At 46.4% G+C, this 22,751-nt stretch overlaps 1 protein-coding gene across 5 annotated transcripts in view; it reads left to right on the forward strand.

The window, feature by feature from the left end:
- Ano2 (anoctamin 2) overlaps nucleotides 1-22,751 on the forward strand; it is a 328,395-nt gene that overhangs the window by 93,932 nt on the left and 211,712 nt on the right. For all 5 annotated transcript variants that reach the window (XM_031383474.1, XM_031383476.1, XM_031383473.1 and 2 more), the window contains 3 exons: nucleotides 6,384-6,439; nucleotides 7,896-7,937; nucleotides 15,176-15,240. In XM_031383474.1, the coding sequence (XP_031239334.1) occupies nucleotides 6,384-6,439; nucleotides 7,896-7,937; nucleotides 15,176-15,240 (163 nt within the window). The remainder of the gene's footprint in view (nucleotides 1-6,383; nucleotides 6,440-7,895; nucleotides 7,938-15,175; nucleotides 15,241-22,751) is intronic.

The raw sequence follows: 22,751 nt of genomic DNA on the forward strand, positions 1-22,751 counted from the left end.
TTGGACCAAGTTATATCCCTTCCTTAGCCTGTTTTTGCCCCATCGGACAATGAATATTTTGTACTGTTGCTGAACCCTTCTAGCTCTGACACTTACTAGAACCTGTGCTTCAAAAGTGCACTGTGGTCTCCTTTACATACAAGACTATGAGGCCCAAGAAGCACTCAACATTCTTTAAGCAAACAAAGGGTTCAGGGCTACAGTCGGGATCTGGGCCCAGGACATCTGCAGACCTCAGAGAGGGTAGGAGTGGACAGGAGACGGGAAATGCTGACTGGGAGGATTCAAGCTGGTGTGAAGGGAGTTGGAAGTTTGTCCTCCTAGATTAGCCTTTCGCAATTCAACCTCAGGATGTGTTGGCCAGGAACAGCTGCACTTACGTGGCATTAGAACCACTGGCTTTGCTGGTTTCAACCTGTCGCCAAATCCGATGCACTATAGTCTGTAGGGTCAAGGTCTTAGGATGTGAAGTGTCAATAATCTACCCAGGTGATTCCTCGGATCTCTGAAGTCAGCTGATGAGAAAGAGAAGGATAAAGGTGTAGTTCGGTGAGCTGTTCCAGGCTTCTTGACCTAGTGCCATTTAAGAATGTGGACAGCATTGCAGAAGGTTTGCTTCTTGGTTTCCAGAAGTACCCAAGGATAGCCAAGCCTGCTTATAATGAGCTGCCTTCTTGTTATTTTCCAAGCTGTATCATGCGAACATACAGAAATGAATCCCACAATGTTCTAGCTACTACAGCCAGTTCCCTCTGGTTTCCTTTGATTCTCTCTTTGGAGGGAGTTGATATTAGTATAAAAAGGCAAAACAAGCATATCTGACCTTAAGAAAGTGAGACCTTGGTGTCCACAGAGCCCAGAAGAGGGTATCAGACCTCCTCATGCTGGAGTTTCAGGCAGTTATAAGTCATTAATGTGGGTCCTAAAACTAAACTTGGGCCCTGTGTAAGAACAGTATGAGCTCTAATCCATCAAGCCTTCTCTTCAGCCCCTGCCCATTAACTTCCCAGGGTTCTCCCATAAGCCCTGGAGGTGGAAGCATCCCAGCTTTGCTTCAGCTTCCATCCCTGCAAGTGAGAGATTATGGCTAATGCGCACACTCTTTAGAGATGAACAATATTTACAAGTTAGGTTCCGCCTAGTGGGAGAAGCATGTGAGCGATCACACACTTGGTCGAGCCCCGCCATGCCTCCTTAATCATTGTCACGTTTCCCAGGGTCAGCTGCCAGGGCCTTGGATGTGTGCTCCATCATGCAATAACTTTAAAGTGGGCTTATCCGTGGAGAGAAACCCTAACCGTCTTGACCATATGACAGGACAAACACCTTTCTTTCTCCTTCATATGGAAGTTATTATTACCTTTCCATGGATAGAAAATTACAGATTAATAGGGGTACATTTTCATGGACATTTGGTGTCAGAGCACTGAAACAAATGTATGCTTTGGGCATCTCCCCTCCCACTCCGGAGACGATGTCTTAATTATTTTGACCGGAGCCAGACCATGGTGTGTGTTGTAAACATCTGGTTTTATCGTTCATCCAGCCGAACTGGTTTCTATTTTGTTAGAAGAAAAGGCTCGGGATTAAAGACGTTTAAGTAATTAAGCACACGTCAAGACAATTTGGTGATGGGTAAATATAGTCTCTGTTAAATGTGCCGTCTGGAGGTTCTGGTTTAGATTTATGTCCGGCTGGAGCGCTGGGATGAAAGCAGAAGGCTGGGCTGAGCAGGCCCTGTTGTGGAGCGAATCAAAACCAAATGGGCTTTCAGGAGGAGGGCACCATCTCTCTAAGTACCTGTCCCAAAGGATGAAAGTTTCCTTTGAGCTTGGCCCGCAGGGAGCAGAGCTGTGCTCCCTGCCACCCAGCAGCATTTGTAGCTTTAATGAGACTGTCTCTGGGTGGCGGACCATAAAGTCCTGCACTTCGTTCTCACCTCGTGTCCGCAGAGCCAAAGGCAAGGCTCCGGGGTTTGGATGCGCATGCTCCGTTAGCCATGGCAGGCGCCTGAGTCCACTCGGCTTGTGGTCTTTAGCTCGAATGCCTCTGGATGCAGAGGGGCAGGGATGCTGGGCCAGCCTCCCAGGCTGTTTAAGGTGTGGTCCACGCTGAGTAACGAGGAGCCTTTTCCTTTGGGGGTTAGAGTTCTAAGCAACAGGTGTGCGGTGCTGGTGGTGGTTTGAAAGAGAGATAGGGCTGCTGACTTTAGGGATCAGCGTCTGTGGGACCCCAGAGTCTATGCTTTGTTTGAATTGAGGCTTTTCTTTTCTTTGGGGACTGGAGAGAAATGAAGGAAAAGATCCTTGGAGCTTTACGTTTAGCGTTCTCTCTCTCTCTCTCTCTCTCTCTCTCTCTCTCTCTCTCTCTCTCTCTCTCTCTCTCTCTCCCCCTCCACCCTTCTCTCCCCTGCCCCCACTGTGCCTAATACAGTGCTGGAAGAGTATCTATGTGGTCCTGAGGAAGAAAGCCTTGCCACTGTGGCCACATGAATGGCACATGATGGAACCAATTAGACCATTTCTTTTTTTGTTGAAAAGGAAGGAAAAAAATCCCCAAATTTCAAAGCAGGGATTCCTTTTCTTTTTGAAAAACGTTTGATTATTTTCTTTTCTTTTCAAACTGATTTCCATGCTTGTTTGGGGTAGAGTCTTGGTTTCTGAAGTCTGGGGGTAAAACAAGAGGCCCCGTTTGGTAGGGTAGCTAGCTGTGGCGATACAGTTGCGTTTCAGCCCCACTCCCTCCCCTCCCCAGCAGCAGCACTGATTGGGATCATCATGTGCTACCACCTAGGTGTCCCGTGGGAGGTGCACGGCTATAGGTGACAGAGAAACCCTTCAACAGCATCTTTTGGGAGCCTTGGGCATCTGAGTCAGAATAACTCAGATTTCATAACCTGGAGTCTTTGCTTCAAGGCAAAAGACCATTTGCCTGGACTTCCTGCCTTAGAAGGCAGACTAATCAACTAGAGTCTCAAGTTTCCTCATCAGGGTAGCTTGCCAAACAAGGCAGTGAGGAGGATGTGTGTGTGTGTGTGTGTGTGTGTGTGTGTGTGTTGGTCAGGGGGTAGGGGCACTTGATCAACTAGAAGAGATACTGAGCAAGTACAGCCAAGGGCTGATGGCTTCTCAAATGTCACCCCTTTGGGTGTCAGGACAGCGAACCCAGTGTGTTGAGAGACACAGCAGAAACAGGCAATCCCCTCTGACTCATGTCCATTGCAGGCTTTGGAGGACACAGAGCAATAGGCATCCTGTGTCCTGGAGGGGATGAGCTGCCTGTGGTAGGTGGAGCTGTGGGTAGGTTTGAGATGGAAGTAGGCGTACAGCTTATAGCCCGGTGAACGGAGATCTTCCCAGGACATTCCAGTTGAGCTCAGATGGTCAGTCCGATGTTTCAGCCAAGAGAGGTGAAACACCTGTTTGTTGGTTTTGTTTCCCCACGATGTGTTGGGACTGTCTTTGGTGGTCTTACAGCTGCCATGGCAACAGTGGGGTGTGAGTGAGGTAATTCTTGGGATGTGGACATGCTGGGGGCCCTATTAGCTTGTGATGCCTCAGCTTCTATCCATGTCGACAGTACTTCCTTAGCTTGAAAATACCCCCTCACCCCTGCTGCCCCAACTGGGTTCTCCTCCCTTTGATTACTGTGGGGTGGCTTCGTATGGCTGTGGTTAGGGCTCTTGAACTTATTAATGATGCTCTGACTGAAACTGTAGTCTTCTGAGTTAAAATAAATCTGTAGCTTGCCCACCCCTGGCAGCCCTCCCCCACCTGCACGTCTCCTCTTGGATCCTCCCCACCCTCCAAAGTTATTTCTCATGTTTTACGTTAATCCCAAAGAAGAAACTTAAAACTGGAAGAGGATTGCTAGCTCTTGAAGGCACATCTGTGCACACACAGCTTTCAAATCCCTGGAGGTGGCCATGTCTACCGAGCATCTAAACTGGTGGGCATGGGGTATGTGGCATGCTAGAACTGTGGCGAATCTTGGCAAAGTTTGAGAATTGGGGACTGTTAGGGAAGAGAGAACTGTTTGAGATCCTCTTCAGTGTCTTAACGTATGGGTGTGGCTGGGCATATGAGGTAGGAAGTGGTGAGTTTGAGCACAGGGCCCCCAGTGAAGGAGCTAGAGAAAGGATCCAAGGAGCTGAAGGGTTTACAGCCCCATAGGAGGAACAACAATATAAACTAATCAGTACCCCCAGAGCTCCCAGGGACTAAACCACCAACAAAAGAGTACACATGGTAGGACACTTGGCTCCAGCTGCATATGTAGCAGAGGATGGCCTAGTTGGTTATCAGTGGGAGGAGAGGCCCTTGAAGGCCTCCTGTGAAGGCTCTATGCCCTAGTGTAGGGGAATGCTAGGGCAAGGAAGTGGGAGAGGGTGGGATGGTGGGCAGGGGAGCAGAGAGGGAACAGGGATTTTTTTTTTTTCTGGAAGGGAAACTGTGAAAGGGGATATCATTTGAAATATAAATAAAGAAAATATCTAAAAAGAAAAAAGAAAGAAAAAAAAGAAAGTGGTGAGTTTTAATGACTTGATGCCTAGGCCTGTGTCCCAGCCTCATTGTGGATGCAAAGCCACTGACAATACAGCCTACTGGGCTTCAGGGCATTATGCTGCTTTCCTCTGAACTCCATGACTTGGTCTCTCTGCAAAGAACAGTTCAGGGATGAAAGTGTATGAATGGCCACAGGAAATTACTGGGTACCAGGAACTTCCTCTCTGTGATCGAATGTGGATACTGGTATGCAGAATCTTAGTACTCTAAGTTGGTGAGATACAATTTCTCCTACCAGCTACCAGGAAGCTGATGACTCAGGATAGCTCATCCTCACACAGAATGTACAGATTTTTGGTGACCTAGGATAGCCCAACCTGATGAAGAACATACAGACTGCTTTATAGCCTTTTAATAAAACCAAGAAAGAAACAAGAAATGACGATGTGGTTCTGTGAGTAGGAGCTCTCTGCTGTCAGGGTTGGAGTCAGAGTCAACAGTACCTGTCCACTCGGTGTGTCCTCACTAGACGTTGCTATGGGCAAGTGGCATGAAGGACTTCTAGGACTAAACAGCGAATATCCCTGTGAGGCTTTTAATTTCTAATTTTTAAAAAGAATCTCAGGGCATCTTTGCCCTGTAAAATTGTTGGAGTTTATTATGACACTGTGTCTCCTACTAGTTCCAGAATAGGCACCTATAGAGTTTCACCAACATGACTACTTAAGCATGAACAGAACAAAGACAACATCACTAGACATAGCAAAGTGAATAGGGGAAAGTCCGGGGGGCCTCAGCCCTGCGCCAAGAACTCCAGGCAACTAAGGAATGCAGGGCCATGAGATAGAGTTGTCACCAGGGGAGAGCACACCAATTGGTTATCCAATACGAAATGGTCAGCCCTGAAGACATACATATAAGTAACATTACACAGACCCAGCAGGTCATATTTAGGAATATATATGTTTATACGTGTATATTTATGCCTGTAACAGAAGTTAATAAAAAGGCCATAAATTTGAAAGACCAAGAAGGGGCATATTGAAAGGTTTGTAGAGAAGAAAGGGGAAATGATCTAATTATATTATAATCTCAAAAAATAAAAGAAATAATAAAAAATATTGGGAGACTAAAGAGATTTTATTTAGGTGATTTTTATTGAGCAGGTTTTATTGGACTAGAGTGAAAACTGAGAAAAATACAGAGCAAGAGAAGTTACAAGCATATATTCCATCAGCCAAGGGGATGATGTCGTGATATTCCACAAAACCCCTTCATGTACGAGTAAAGGGCAAATATTGCCAGTGGCGCTGCAAGATGCTCTCAGGCTCACCACCCATGAATGTTCCACAGTTTGGGAGCTATGGAAGAGTCAGAGGTCTCCCAAGGTTCCCCAGACCTTATTTTGAGATGTGTTATGCTGGACTCTCAGACCCCGAGGCCGTTGCTACCTAGGAAGGCAGGCCAATCACCAGATTGAAGTAGTCCTGTGAAGAGACAGGGAGAGAAGACATTGACACCTACACTAACTCATCATGGCCAAAGCCATCCCTCAGAACCCATCTATGCTGGCATGGAACATAGAGGATGCCAAGCCAAGCGATGCGTGTGATCATGCAGTGCAGAGGGCTTACTGGCTAGGATCAAAAGGCAAGGATAGGCACAATGTGAAGGTTCTCACAGCATACCGAATACAAAATCATTGCTGGTGTTTGAGAAATGGACACTATTTCCCTTCTACTAAGAACTAAAGCTTAAGGTAGAGTGGAGGGCCAGAGCAGAGAATGCAATGCTTCACCGCTGGGAGACACACGAGAGTTTAATGTTTATCAAATGTGACCTGAGAGGACTTCAGTGTTACTATTCTTTATTTTGCAGGTATTAACTCTCTAATAGCAAACAATATCTACGAGGCGGCCTACCCACTTCATGATGTAAGTACTCTCTTCATTTCCCCTCCCTACACCTCCATTCTCCTTTTCTCCCTCCGCCTCCTCTCTTTCCAAGACAGGGTTTCTCTGTGTAGCCCTGGCTGTCCTGGAACTCACTCTGTAGACCAGGCTGGCCTTGAACTCAGAAATCCACCTGCCTCTGCCTCCCAAGTGCTGCTGGGATTAAAGGCGTGTGCCACCACTGCCCGGCTCTTCTTTCTCTTCTTGATGCAGGGTTTCATTTTGTGACCCAGGCTTGCCTCAAATTCATGACCTCTTACCTCCGCTTCTGGGAGCCAGGGTTACAGTGTGTACCATGGCTGCCTGTAAGTACTGTTTTATCAGTGTGTTCTCTCTAATCTTCTGAGAGTTAGAGCCACAGGCCTTGGTGTGATCAGTGTGTTCTCTCTAATCTTCTGAGAGTTGGAGCCACAGGCCTTGGTGTGGATGAACATTGGGTAGAAGAAGGCAGGAGTGAACCCTCAGAGTGAAACACCTTTGCCAATGCTGAACTTCTCCTTGCTGGGTATAACCCTGGGATTGAGACACCTTTGTCAATGCTGAACTTCTTGCTGGGTATAACCCTGGGATTGAGACACCTTTGCCAACCCTGGAACTTCTCGTGGCTGAGGATAACAGTGGTTCGTTTTCTTTTGCCAAAGGTCTCAAACTGTCTTTCCAGTCATTATCACAGATCACAAGAAGCATGCATTGGTTTTCATCTGAGCTTTCCTTGACACCTTGCCTTTGTTTTTGGTAAAATTGTGAAAATACAAATGTAGTGTACAGTTAGTTAGAAGTACCCATGGCTGGGTTGTCAGTGAAGGCAGGTAGATAGACGTGGAGGAAACTTCGGTGGCATGGGTAATACACAACCTGGAAGCTCTCCTTGGTTGCGAGTAATTCCCAAGATGCAACACACTAACATTTCAAGACAACCGTGAAGAACCTATGCAGCCCTTCAGCTAAATACCTCTTGGCTTCACTACCAACCAAGTCCGACACGCAATGTAGCCTCATGAATCTGACCAACAGGGATTTCTTAGATGGGAGTCTTCCCACTTCTGACATCTTTGCTGTGGAACATGTAAAGCTAACTCCTGACAGCTGTAGACACAGGGTGTCATGGCATGGGGTGAATTTTATTTAATGTGCTCACCCATTTACAGGCACAGACTGTGCCATTGCATGGGCTGTGAGTAGTAACCTGGGCTTGTCTGGAAAGCACAGGAGGGGGTCATTTTGTGTGAAAAGCTATCCTAATTAAACACTACAAGGTGATGACTAAGAAACCAAACACTGGCTCCTAACCATGCCATGTTTCTGATCTTCCTTAAATAGAAATGAAAGAGATGACATTAGAAAAGAAAGAAGAAAATTGAAAGAAAGAAAACCCTTTCTCATTTGGCATCTGTTCTTGATTCCAGTGGCTTTATCTGGTGTCCTCTCTTCCCTACAGGGTGAATATGACAGTCCAGGGGATGACATGAATGACAGAAAGGTGGGTCTCTATTGTCCTGCAATGGGGTCCTTGGGTGTGTAAAAGCATGGCTGGGTATGGAACTGGCCAAAGATGTCATAAGTGTTCCAGTTACATATCTAAATCTGAACATGTTCCCATCACAAACCCCACCCTTCAAGGACAGGAGAGCACCAGCTGAGCGACCCTAACTGTCGACCTTCCCTAATGTATGGGTGTGAACACCAAGGCAGAGACTGAACACATTCCCCGAGGTTACACTGCCCCACCGGTAGGAAAAAAAAAAAAAAGCATTACTCTCCTCCATATTCTGGTTCCTCACGGTCATCTTCGTAACAGTTTCCTGTTCTATAGCCAGGTGAGTAAGTAGAATAAAGCCACTCCCAAGTGACGAAGAAGCGAAGAAGCGTGCTGCCTTTTGCAGGAAGCTGGGAACTGGGTTACAGCTGGGAGAGGATGGCGCTTTCTTTAGAGGGACCCTTCCAGTGGTGGCCACAGCTCCTGACTATAGAATACTCAGCCAAGCCCTCTGCAAAGAGCTGTTTGTTTCGTTGGCTGGTACCCTGGGACTACGGGGCCCCCAAGCATATGAAGTAAAAGACGGCGGCCCCAGCCTCTTTGCTCTGCTGGCCCGTTGCTCATGCCACCCTACTGCCCAGCCTCTGCAGCTCTAGTACATAAAGTTGGGTGGGAGGAGGAAAGAGGGACTAGGGATCGAAGCTCAAGAGATTCCTTCCCCCAGTTCTGTTGTCTGGAAAACCACTCATGCCCCAAGTTGCCTTTTACACTGCCTTCTTTTTATCCTGCCTATTAGTCCCTGTTATGAAGTGTTAAGTATTAAAAACATAAAAGGTCTTTTCCAGAAATACGGCTGTGATTGCTTACACATGTCCCCGCTCTGCCTGCCTGGGGAATCTGCTGTGGAACTGCAGTGTCTCAACCTCATCTGTTTCCTATCTGATGCTAATAGCTTCGGTGTTTAATTTCCTGAAAAGTCCCGCATCACATTTAAAGGAAAAGGAGGAAGCGTTTCTCCCCCATCCTCACCTCTCTCAACTGACTGTTTTCTGTCCTCCTACATTCTGACTTCATGTCTCTTCCCTTTAAATAACCATCACTATCCATTGCCTGCCCAAGAAACCGCCTGCTGGGTGGCAAGGACTTCAACCCATCTGGGAGTACCACAGAGCCAAGGGATACAAAGTTAACTCAGGGGACTCCAGACTGCCCTCTCTGCTTTTCACACTAGTAGAGAGAAGCAAATTGCAGTCCATCCAAAAATATATGTGCATTCGTTTCCGGAGTGCTATTGCGTTGCTACCACAATACTATTATCATTATAAATATATCAGCCTGTGCAAGGCTACTGTTAGGATGCTAGCACCTCCTCCTGCTGGCATTAGGATCCGAGAGTCAGTGAGAGCCTTCGCAGTAGAGTTCTCCCAGAGCTGGTGGCATGCTGCTGCACACAGGTGAGCCAGTGTCTCTGAAGACAACAGGTTCCCCTTGTGTGGCTTTCACTTAGGCATTCTGGCCAGGCCTGGTACCCTTTCTATGCCTGGGCCATGGGTAGAAAAGAGAAGTCTGCCATGCTATGGGATAGGAGAAGCCCTGGTGGAGAGTAAACACTTTCATTTCCCCTCTGTTCACCCAAGATAGAAAACTGATACCTAGCTAGGACGGGAGAGTGGTTAAATGTCTGTAGATGAGTGTGGGGTCACGACTAAAATGGTGGTAGCCAGCCCACTGCTAGCGGCCTTTAGGCATATCAGCATAGGCTCCGTTAAGAGGGCCTCTTTCTCCATGGCTGTGACTGATATGCAGGGGCCCATACGGTACAGAATAGGGAAAGGCTTAAACTCTACTCTCTATCTGCTTTTGCTTTAGACATTTTTACATTAATTGGGGTATGTAGGTACACAAGGTAGGTCTATGAATCAACATTGATTCCTAATAAAACAAATTTATTTTTAATCAGTTCTTTGGTATACATGTACTTTTATATTGTTACAATTCAGGGAGCACTCGGAAGCTTATATTCCGATTACCTCACTAACATATTTGAAAGCATTTCTAAAGAGATTACCTTTGTCATCTTCAGAAGTAATATGAGAGAACAATTATACTTTCAAGTACCTCAACACTTAGTATTCAAAAATTTAGAAAACTATTTGTCTATTTAGAACAAATCAACTGGCAGTGCCTGAGCTTTCTCTCAGGCAATGGTGGCTGGAGGCTGGGACGGATGGAGCTCAGTACACAGGGAAAGAGTAGTGTTTATTAAAGACAAAAGACAAAAGCACATCTGCTTGCTAACAAGATGGATGTTTCTATTTTTTTTTTTTTTGCCCAAAAAAGTTAAGTGCTGGGTGAATATTGATACCGAGGCCATAGATCATCCTTCGCATTTCTCAGGGTCAATTGATATATTGATTTTATAATTGCCTCTGATGAGAGTGCCGTTATGCATAAATATGTAGCGTAAAATGGCGGAAGTTGATGTGGGGACTGTCTCCTAACTGGTTGGAAATTCTATCCTAATCCCAAACCAAATTTCCAATTTCATGATTTTTTTTTTTTAAAAAAATGAAATTCAGCAACTGAAACTGTAACCTTAAAAACCAAACATTCTAGCAAAACACATCACCAAAATAGACTAATCTGATAATTAGACACCCAGGAGTGATGGCAAGGAAATACTAAGTCTTTGTTTCCCATAATGAATTTGTTGTATTCCTAAAGGGGCAGAAAACTTTGCATGCAGCAAAGCACTACAGTTTATAACATTCGGTAGTCTCCAATCAAGCCGAAGGGTTTCGGGCGGCGTGTGTTGGTGGTGTACGGTACAAAGTCACACACAGTGCAAAGCACGTGCATTGTTTAGAATCAAGGCTGCAGTGAAGTGGCTCCAGGCGACTCAAGTGTGTGCCTCCAGAAACGCCTCACGTCCATCACGCATTTGAGTTCTGTTGTGAGACTTTCCCCTTTGCCACGTTTTTTCATGACCCCACATTTAGTTAAGCCGCTCCACATAGGGTCACGACCCACTGTTTAAGAAACTGTGTTCTTGCAAAGAAGCTTGGCTGCTGGAGGGCACAGAGTCTTGGGGTGGGGTGGCTTCTCTGAGGGCCTTTGAGGATGGCTTGAAACTGTATCCCAAGATGGCCACCCTGCCCTAAATACATCCCTCACACTTTCCTTGTAATTCACGCAGGTTCCCAGGATCTCCCCAGGGCTCAGCTCCTGTCAGGCTGACTGCAGGGGACCCCAGAGGCCCTGGGGAGTTCCGAGCTCCTCCCTCTCCAGCTTGCCTGGTGCAGATTTGCAGATGTGGTGACTCAGCCCCAGGTAGGGGCTGGCAGTCTCTCTCTCTCTTCAAGGAGGATAATTAAGAGGAGATTTCTTGCCTCTAGAGTACAGGGGTTTCCTGCCTTCCTAAAAGCCAGAGCAGCAGGAACAGGGAGCGCACAGATCCCGCTGGCTTCTAGCCACTTGCTCCTTTTCACATTTGTCAGGGCTTCCTCCTTTCCCAGAGGACCCAGGAGGAGTGGCTGCCACCATCTTCTGAGGGCTGCCTGGCTCCCCCGTGGCCCCTCACCTTTGTAGGGGAGAGGACTATCAGTACAACACTGGATTGTGATTTTCTTCAGTGTTTCGGAAACTGTTGGTTCTGGTTACTCTGCCTTTTCAAGTAGGGCCTCTTCTGTAGTGGATAGTGGATAGGTCACTCAAGAGAGTGAAGGGAGCCACTTCTGCATTTGAGAGTGTCTTTACACCAGGGTGGCACTTTCATGTGGGATACCCACTTGAAGATTAGCTGTCACGCTATACAACTTACATGATACCATAGGAGGAGAACTATCTGGCCTAGATAGTTGCCAGATGTTCCTATAGACTGCTGAGCATCTGTGAATGGAAGCTACTCTGTCTACTTTGTCTACTCTGGCTGCATCCCATCCCACAATTACGTCTGAGGTATCTGGAGTTGGCAGCTTTCTGGCCATCTTGGGCGGGTTTAACTACTCACTGAGAACTATGCAGCTCAGGGTGGACCCTTCTGGAACGTTACAAAGGGTTGTCACACCTGAGTCTTTTATAATCTTATGAAACAGTTACATCAGAGGCTCACTGTCAGACATGAAACCCCTTGGGCGGGGGGAGCTGAATGTGCTGTTTATGAGCTTTCCTAACTCACAGAGAGTCAGACACATGTGACTGAATGTCGTCTGAGAACATGGCAGAAGGTCCCATCCACTACTAAGGAGGGGCAACCTCTCTCTGGTTTATGTGCAGGTTTAGCTAATTGCTGGAGAGAGAATATGGCGTAGCATTAAGTGAGATATTTAATATATTTATTAAAACATCAAAAGGTTCTAGGCTCTGTATGCTTAAAGAAACCGATACAGCTCACCGTGAATGTCTACCTGCCTTTTGCTAACAGCATGCTCACGGGCATGGGGCTGAGACTACAGGGCATATCTCCCTTGGGAATCATGGAACTTGCAATTTGTCATGATTCATTTCTCTGTCTGTGAATGAAATTCTTGGGGGAGGGGATCAGTAGCAACCGTCTCCTCCTTTCCTGTCTCCCACGCAGGAGACTGACGTCGACGTGGGTAGCCAGGGTTCATGCGGCAGATGAGTATCTGTCCTACCCTCTCTACCAAGTTCAGGCAGCTCGCTTGGCTCTAGCTATGGTATGGCCTTCTGTGAGTGGAGGATGCTACCTTGAGTAGGAGACTTTGGAAATGTCTGATGACAGGACCAGAATCCCATCAGCACTGGACTTTCTGATATGGCCTGTCTGTGTGGTCTTAAGCCCACTGGGGCCATACTGGCTTTGTGGAACATTTTTAGTTTTTCCCCTGTGGCACAAGTAACAAAAATCTATCCTCAGGCTCAGGTTTGAGCTGGACATATGACTTAGGTAGGCGTTTTCCCTGAAGGCCAGGGCCTACAAGATGGGCAGTGGTAGTCCAATTATCCTCAAGGGAGCTCAATTCATCTTGCCTTCTGACGCAAGCTAGCCTCCTTCGGGGATGTAAGTGGTATCTCTATAACGACAAGGTGCTGGGAGCTCAGATTTTCCCTTGGGAGCTCAGGGCAGTAGATGTGCCAAAGATATGGAGAGGAGTAAATGCATTCACAATAGCAAGGAGTAAAGCTGGAGCTTGCCCCTGTGCAATGAGCAGAGTCAGAACTTGGAAGTTTAGACCTCTTCCTCAGCTTTCACATATCATTGAAGGCCCCTTCATATCTGAGTTTCCCCTTTTGCAAACAGTAACTGCTGGTGAATACCTTGTTTCATCGGCCTGCATGGTATCTGGTTATATTTTACAGTGTCTGGGAGATGTTATGCCAATAAAATTCTGTAGCCTTTAAGTAGGAATGCTGGTTCTGATTTCAGCTTTAGTAGCAGGTCTTTAAAGGATCGTAGGTGAGAGGGGAGGGCTTGCTGTCAGGCGGGTGTTTCACAGGCTAGGACTCCTGAGTATAGGTCCTCCATGGAAGAATTACTCGGGGATTCTGCCTGATATGTAAAGAGCATAAAAATCACAACAAATCAGCGATAGCTTTGTCAGGTCATTCTAGACACATTATCTGATCAAACACCTGTATCTGGCCAGCATGGCTGTCTGCGTGAAGTCTAATGTTAGTCCATTACCAAATTTCCAGATTTATTGACAGATGACTGATTGATAGATAGCCAGGAATTTGAAACTGAGCTGTTAGGGGGCGTGGCTGGCTTTTGCCCCGAGTTGCTCCGCACCATGTGATAGTGTGATGGCTGGCGGTGTTTGGTGTACGGTTTCCTCCCTAAACCTTTTGTATGTGTTCACTCTGATATGGCTCCTCCTTCTAGCTGGAGACCTCTCTTATGAAGATAACTAGTGACCTCCAAGTCGTAGACTCCAATGGCCTCTTTTCTAGTCTCCTTTTACTCAGCTTGCCCATTTCTTCTGGAGACTTTAGACTTCTTTTAGCTGTACACCTCATTCTTCTTCCTTGCCTCTTTGCTGGCTGTTTCTTCACCGTCTCTTGGTCCTTTAATACTGAGCGTGTCCAGTTCTGTACTTGTTATTCATTCTTTGGGGATGTGATGACTTGGTGGAACACCTCTTCTCTGGTAACTAGCAATTTTGCTCCTCCAGCCCAACCATCCTTTGCACTCAGATTTTTATACCTGGCTGACGATTCAACAACCATGTGGATGGCCAGAAACATCTCAAATAAACACATCCTAAAGTAAACCCTTGGTTCTGCCTCTCTAACCCTGTTCTTTCCACTGTCCTCCAATTTCAGTAAAGACATCAGTTCTTCAAGTCCCCAGGCCAACTTCATCTAATTTAGTCGTGAATCAATAAGCAACATCAAATGTCTCTCACTGCCCTATGAGTATAGCCACCATCTCTTCCCTGGACCATTCCAACAATAGCTTCCCATTTCCCCTTCGCCCAGTCTTCTCTCCATGTAACAATCAGGATGAACCTTGTGCAATCCCCTCAGCAGCAAGTCTCTCAGGAGCTTCTTTCAAAATCCAGAGTTATCACGATAACTTCTAGTACCACATGCAGTACCTTCGGCAACAGTCACTTCCTATGATCCTCCCTGTGTTTACTCTGTCATCTAGATCACCCAGCCTCCTCTGCTATCCTACCTTACTCTATGGAAACTCACCCCAGGGCTTCTGCGCAGAGAGTATGTGTGTTCTCCCCATTTTTCTCTGGTCTGAGCTCAGATGTTTCCTCCTGGAAGAGTCACTCTGTCCATCTTATCTAAAACAATGTCCCACCCCACCTCATGTCATCCCTATCTTGATTTTTTTTAATGGCATGTATTAATCTTATATATTTATAGTTGTCTGCCCACATCAGGTCCAAGCACCATGGCAACAGTGATTTTAATGTATTTCATTGCAGCACCTGGAACAGTGCCTGGAATATAGGAGCCGTTCAGTGAATACTTGTTAAATGGGTGAACAGTGAGTGTCAGGGCTTGTGTGCTGCACCAGACAAGACAAGAAATAGAGGTGATGCCTGTCAGGTACCCGGGCGTTTCTAGATGTGCGTTGGTGATCTCTATCATTTAGGGAAGGAGAAGGAAGGTCCTGTAGCCTTCTGCCTTTGGATAAACTTACATGGGCATCACGAGACTTCTAGGAGCTGGGCTTTATGGGCAACATGTTGACTTTACATTGGACAAAATAAGAAAAGTTGCCTGTCTCACTGCTAATCTGCTGTTTTATTTTTCTTGCTTAGCTGCTGTATCAGGAATGGGCACGCTATGGAGTGTTTTACAAATTTCAACCCATTGACCTCATCAGGTGAGTGTGTGTATGTGTGTGTGTGTGTGTGTGTGTGTGTGTGTGTGTGTGCACATGCGCACGCGCACTTTTGGGAGAGTGCTTAAGATGCAAATCTTAACCAATACACTGTCAACCCTCTTGGTCCCTGGCAGTCTGCTGTTTAAGTAGAGGAGCCTGTTCTTCCTAGGTTGTGTGCCCTTGCTCTGTGTCTTACGGTTGAGGAAGTAATGCAGGGGATGCAGGGGGATGGAAGGGGAAGGAGATGACACAGGGTGATATGCTAAGGCTTTGCTCATTGAACGGACATCATGGTCTCAATTTCCCTGCCAGTTCTTTAGGAATAAAAGATAACTGTCTTCCTTGTTCCTTTTTGAGGGAAGGGCCCGGACAGCATAGAACCTTGGGTGGTACCCAAATGGACACACTGCTGCAAGTGCGGGGAAAGGAAAGATGTGGCAACTCATACAAAGGATAATTTGATGGGCTTGGTAGAGACTAATGCTTCTCTATAGCCTTTCTAACTTACAGGAAGCCTGGGTCCTGGGATCTCGTTTTCTTTAGGCACCCTGGAAATTTCTGAATGTTCCTTTAAAGAACTGACTAGAGTGCAGCAGTTCTGACAAGATTAAAGTGGTTAAAGAGCCTGCATTCTAGATTTCTAGGGTCTAGAATCTTGGTGTACAGCATCAGGCTTCCTCCTGGATAGAGTAGCAGGGCAGCAGGCATTGGAAAGTTGGGAGGTTCTGGGCCAGAGGTATGCACAAATACTACTAGTCATTTTTTAATTCCTTGACTTTCATTTCAGAGGGGCTAAAGTGCGGGAGTCTATGCGCCAACTTGGTAGAAGGCAATCATTTGGAAAAGTTAGAAGGGTGCAGGCTACAGACCAACATAATGGCCGCCCTACCATAGCAGTCCCTGCGGTAGTTTTAATGATCTAATTAGCAAGGCTGCAAACACATTGCACGTTCCTGGCTCACTGCCCTGGTTTGGGAAAGGGGCATCCGCCATAGGATTGAGTCTATGGGATGAATTCCAGTCTGAGGCAAAGACTGCAGTATGGGGTGGGGGTGGGGGTGATGCAGCAGAGTTTGGGTAGGTTCACCTCCTTGCGCTGTGATGTATGAACCTGCCCAAGGAACTGGGAGAAGCAGGTGTTCCTTTCAGCTGAAATCCTCTAACTGAAGTGCTTGGGCCTGGGAGCAAGGGTTGCTGTGTCTGTGACTAAGGCTCATCACCCAGCAGCTCTGTTTCCTGGCTGCCTCTGCATAGCATGGGCCACCTAGACTGTCCCCGGGGCCACGCGGAGTCTGCTTCCTCCATTTGGAGTAGGCTTTGATCTCTTTCTCTTGGCATCTCAAGTGGCCACCCACCTCTGTCCTGTCGCCTATTTTGTCTAACTACCGGTTTGTTTTTAAAACTATGAGTAAAAAACAAAATTCTCCCTCCCAGAAGGCCCTGTGTCCCCCCAGAGACCTCAGGTGATTTGCCTGTTATGTGGGAAATGACTCCACAGTGCCTGAGGTCTGCCTACCAAAGACCCTCATCTGCAGGGGATAAACTGCCTTTGGGCCAGATCCCTGTTTCTGGGCTGGCAGATTTGGAGAGCTCAGCTCTGTCTAGCTTGGACTCTGGGAACTGGAGCAGAGCTGGAGACTGTCCATAGGCCAGGCAGCTTTGCTTGGAAAGGAAGGCTGAGCCTGGAGACCCCGAGAAGGTCAGATAAACACTTGGTAGTGTGTGTGTGGGTAGTGGGCGGGCAGTTGTCTAGTGGCCTGAGATTTTTCACATCTTAGAAAAATGCTGGAAAGAGAAGGGTTTCCACCAGGGAATGTGTCAGGGAGAGGGAAGGGCCAGGTTCTCAAGGGGCCATAGGAAATTACCCAGAGAGCTCATAAAGAGAAAACTAAGGTAGAACGTGCTGGAAACAGCCCTTTCCCCTCAGTGAGTTCCACGATGAACCCTCGGCTCCATACTCTTCTCAAATGACCTTGTCTTAATTCGTCTGATTGCTAGAGTCCTCTGCTGCCTCTTTTCAACCACAGAAGCTGAGGACTTCTGTTATCCCTGCGCCCTTCCTCTTCCTCCCCCTCCCTCCTCCCTTTCTCCTTCTCTTCTGGTTGTTCTATGTAGCCCTGGCTGTCCTGGAACTCTCTTTGTAGACCAGACTGGTCTTGAACTCAAAGGTCTGCTTGCCTCTGCCTCTCAAGTACAAGGGATTGTAGGTGTGTACCTCCAAGCCCAGTCTTCCCATTTGCTAATCTTAAAGGTACCTCTCTTCTGTTTCTTATACTTCATCTTCTCTGCCACCACTGGAAAAGAACTACTTGGCAGAGACTAAGCTTGTGACCCCCTTCTCTGAGCCATCATGGGTTTCACACTCACGTTTCGTGTGGTTGTTATTTACTAATGTGTGGTGTGCTGCCTCTTTGTACCTCATAAAGAAGCTTCACTCATGTGTAGCTTGAAAGATGGATGAAAAGTTACACACTGGGTTGGTACATTCTGTTACACTTGTGCTGTGTGTTGAAAGAGTCAAAACTGGTTATTGTTTACCATTATAGGCCTTGAAGTCTATTTCTGAGGTTTTGAGGGGGGTCCTTTCAGGGAAATTGAGTATCAAAAAGGAGAGACAACATGTCCATTCTGATACCAATACCCCTCACCCCTGCCTCCATGAATTGTACATCACTGGTGCCCAGCAGGCTGCACTGTGAGACCATGGATGATTTCTCCAGCCCAGCAGGGCTCTCTACCCTGGATCCTACATTTGTTCTGGAATCCTTGGGGTCTGAAGGCCATGCATGAATGTGCACACTTGCATGAATTTTCTTGCAATGTTTTCTAGGGAGTAGCCTGGCAGGGACTCAGGTGCATGGGTACAATCCAACCCAGATGATCTCTCTGGGAATGTCTAATCGGTAGCTATTGTGCCTTAGCAGAAACCATCCATGACCAAGGATATAGAGGAGCGAGGTCTGAGGCGGAGCACATGGCGCTTGAGCTCCCTTAGGGGGCAGAAGAGGATCTTCCCAGACAGAAGAACGGGCTTCTGCCCTCACTGCTCTGCTTCAGGATGCAATCAGTTAGGATGGAGACAAGATGACCTTCGTTTTCTAGGGTTCTTGGGAGACCTGCAGCCTTTTACATTTGAATAGATCTGAGCCAGAGCCAAGACTTATCTTTGCAGAAGTACTGATGTGTGCACATAGCAGATTTTCTTCATCTTGAGATTTTGATAAGTCTCAGGCAAACCTTTAAATAGCTTCTGAATTGAATCTGCTCTTAACTGTACTTGCTGAAACTGATATCATGTGTGTGTGTGTGTGTGTGTGTGTGTGTGTGTGTGTGTGTGTATCTGCCATTACCTAGTTTGACAACACAAGGTAGAGAAGGTTCTGGAAATGCTAGGCTCAAGAGATTATAACGTGTTGATTTTGGAGGGGTTGTTCATTGAGGGGCTGGTATAAGGCTGGGATTCACTCTGACCAACAGCTGTGTCTCTTATGAAATCTGAGGTAGACACAGCCCCTACTCTTTCCTATCTTCAGGGACAACCTCCTCATGGGCGAGGTTTCCTGCAGCTAAAATCAGAGTCAGGATCGAAGCATTGAGATATGAAATAATTTCTACAATGATCTCAACGTGATGTCTATGGAGAAACAGCATCTAGAGACTGGGTAGTCATATTTCCTAATTGCTACCTAGCTCCATACGTTTTAAATCATAGACCTGGCGGAACCCTGGGCTCACAGGAACCTTCTTCTTCTATTCTGAGGGGCTTCCCGCAGCAGACTGTGTGATCCAGTCTATCCTCTGTAGCTGCTTTCCTCTCTAAAACGTAACCTATTCAGAGGAGCTGGGAGGAGCTGGGAGGATGGATCAACAGGTAATGAGACTGTGCAAGCCTAGCAACCAAGTTCTGTTCCTGGAGTTCACATAAAGGTAGAAAGAGAGAACTGAGCTTTACAAAAAGTATTTCTGACCTTCATGTGTGTACTGTGGCACATTCCACCCCCCATCACCACCACCACCACCACCACCACCACCACCACCACCATCATCATCATCATCATCATCATCATCATCATCATCATCATGATCATCATCAAATTCCTTCCAGGAGGGTGACAGAATCGGCCACATCCTTTTTCAGGAAGTTTCCTGGTCAGGTTTGGGAAGGTCCACAGCTGGTTCAGGGGAGAAAAAAAAAAAACAGAAAAATTGTTGATTGAGTTGTGATTAATTATTTCCTGAGTCCTGGTGCCTTCTCCTCAAATCATACCTGGGTTTCAGAAAGGCCATTCATCTTAATGCAATACACATTCACTGATGCTTAGAATGAACAAGTCTCTTTGCTCAGCTTTACGGGAAGATATAACAATTAAAGTAAAGGCTGTGGCTTTCAGGATCTGGCCATTACATAGGGAGATGGATGAGCAAGTGCAGTGGGGCGGATCAAGACTGTAATAGCAAACATACTTAATAGTCCGGGGCAGTATGGAAGAGGATAAGTGATCCTGCAGAGTACGGGAAGACTTCCTGGAAGAGGTGGGCACTGGATCAGAATCGTTGATTTCTAAAGGACTAGTGTTAGAGTCTGTATCCTAACTGCCAGCCCACACTGCCCTATACAAGCACTCAATGTTTAGCTTGAAATTATTGCCGGAAGTCACACTGATACAAAGACAGATCCATTACAACCTTGACTGGGGATGGGCAGCTCACATGATTGACTTAGGGACCTCATCTGTATCTGCCTGTGTCTTCTCCCTTCCTTGCTCAGCTCTGTGAGTGAGCAGGCAGCCTGGGCTTGGGAGGAAGGGAATGCTGGTTCCAGAGAAGACTAAGCATGGTGGCAACAAGTACCATGGTCTTAGTATGGGTCTTGGCACTGGAGGATTGTATTTAACTGAGAAACATCTTGCACCTAGAAACACATTGTACTTCATGATTCTGGAGAAAATTACATAGACATTCTACCATTGAGAGTGTGAGAGAGGAGGAAGCAGGAAAAAGCAGGCAGCTGGTGGGCACAGTAACACAATCAAGAAGGGCCAGAAGGACCATGTCATACACTTTAGTCTGTCTGGTAGATCAGGATGCTGGCTAAATTCAATCATAAAAAGTCTCAATGGCAGTTTGCTTTTTCTCCCTTTCTCCATGGAGCACAAGCTGGTTCCAGTTTGTATTCTTCCAGAGGGAAGGCTTCTGCTGGTCTGGTGGCTGACCAACAGACACAGGAGTTGAGGTACAATGTTCACAGCCTGTGTGAGGCCTCAGTCCAAGACTTGTAAGGACAGAGTTCTTTGCTTCACAGTAGCCTTGCATAGATGATAGCTCCTGTTTTGGACCAAGCTTCGACCCTTCTGGTAGCATCAGCCATGTGGTACAGATGTTGGGCTGTAAGGTATGAACAGGCTACTTACATTTCCCATTTGACCCAGAATTTCATAGGTAGGTGGAAAAGGAGATATCTAGATCAGCAGCAACTTGTCTTTGGAATTCAAGTCTTGCTTTATTTTTCAGAGGAACTAACTGGTATTATCGAGAAAATAATAGGGCCAAGTATTTTTGTGCCTCCTTGGTCTTCATGTGCAATGGAATCCCTGGTCAAATCATGACGTCATGACCTCTAGGTGGGGCAAAGCTTAGAGGTCAGACATTTTAGTGATCATGGAAGGGATGAAGAGCCCTGTTTGCAGTGGTATCTGGAGATGCATAGTGAGGGCAGTGAAGGTGGCTTCTTTTTCTTCTCTTTCTAATAGGGACGACCTCACTTGAGGGCAGTTTGTTACTCTACTGGAGGTTTCAAGGCACTGGAAAGTCATGGAAAGAGAATTCTGCAGAGTCCCCTCTTCCAGTTCTGGTTCTGCTTCCTGTACAGAATCAGAATACCCTCTTGTTACTCAGCTTTCCATAACTGTAACACAATGCCTGGGGTGGTCAACTTAAAAATTGGAAAAGTTTATTTTGGCTCACAGTTTCAGAACGTTCTGTCCATGGTTGTTTGGTACTGTTGGACTTACTTGGGGCTTATGTAAACATATCATGGGGACAACATGTGGCAGAGGAGGCCTGTTCACTTGTGGCAACGGAGAGACAGAGTCAGAAAGGGGCCGAAGTCCCAATATTCCCTCCAAACTTTACTCTTCCTGTAACCTAGCTCCATCCTTGGAGGAAGGAACATGTTTCCCCCACCAGTCCTATCGATTTCCAATAGCAGCATAGGCCTTTGCAATGTCGTTCCACACAGTAGTATCCTATTCCTATTTCCCAAAGGCTCATGTCCATTTCATAATGCAAAATGCAGTTTATTTATCCTAAGTCATAGTTCTATCAGAAGGAGGTGAAACATTTAAGAGTGACTATCTGGTATTATCTGGATTTAAGAGTGGATTTAAGAATGACTTAGTAACTAGTTTTGGGCCATCATGTCATTGCTCTGAGAGAGAATGGGTTGCTCACCCCCAAAAACCATGATCTTGAAGAGGAAGGACATTTGGATCCTAGTCCCTTTATGTTCCTTTGATTCTCAGCTGCCATGAGTGTACAGTTCTCTTTGCCATGCATTCCTTTAATGATGTACAGTACTAGTACAGAACCTAGGATGGTAGAGCCAACCAGCCACAGACTGAAACCTTAGAAACCACACACCAAAATAAACCTTTCTTCTTCTTAAGTTGACTCTTTCACATATTTTGCCACTGTGACAGAAAGCTAACATACTCTTTCTATGTAGGTCACCTCTTTATGTATTTGAAAATGGCCACAGTCCTTTGAACAGTTTTCATGAACCTAAGCTTTATTTCCTCCATTAAAAAAAACTAACCCCAAAACTAATAACAATCACCCTGAGACCTTTCTACATCTCTACACAGGCCACTGGCTCTTTTAAGAGCCCCAGCATGATGCTTACCCTCAGGACTCAGGGACCAGGGAATCTCAGAGACAGACAGAGCCTTATACACTGTTCCCGTGGTGTGGCAAAGCCGACACACATGCTGTGCACTGTCAAACATTCTCAGTGGCCATGGGTACTAATTAAGTGTGGCTGTACTCCCAAGGAACCCAAGTTCAAAGGGAAATCTCCAGGCTTATAGATGGCTTCTGGGCTTTTCTGGGAAATATAAGGGACAGAGGGCTGGAAACAAATGTAGAAAGAGAAGCTGGGAGGCTGCATAAAGATAGCATATGGAAAATATCATGGCAGGAGAACTGACTCCCAGGGGAGTCATGTGATGAGCCCAGGGGTGTGAGCAAAGACTGCTGGAGGTGACCTGAACTCTTTGTTTTGAAGCACCAAAGACTCTTGACATTCTCAGAAAACAATTTAGAAACCAAGTTATGGTCACTTTACTGGGTGACTAATCATGTCACATGTCTAACCTAGGCCAGTGCACCCCCCAAAAAAACCTACCAGGCTGCAAGTATTTCACAGAAGACAAAGAACCAAGGCAAAAGACTTGGAGAAGCATCTATAGGTGCAGACTTAAGAACTCCCTACTCTAGGCAGAATAAGGGCAAAG

The sequence above is a fragment of the Mastomys coucha genome, unplaced genomic scaffold (assembly GCF_008632895.1).
Source record: "Mastomys coucha isolate ucsf_1 unplaced genomic scaffold, UCSF_Mcou_1 pScaffold20, whole genome shotgun sequence".
Classification (NCBI taxonomy): Eukaryota; Metazoa; Chordata; class Mammalia; order Rodentia; family Muridae; genus Mastomys; species Mastomys coucha.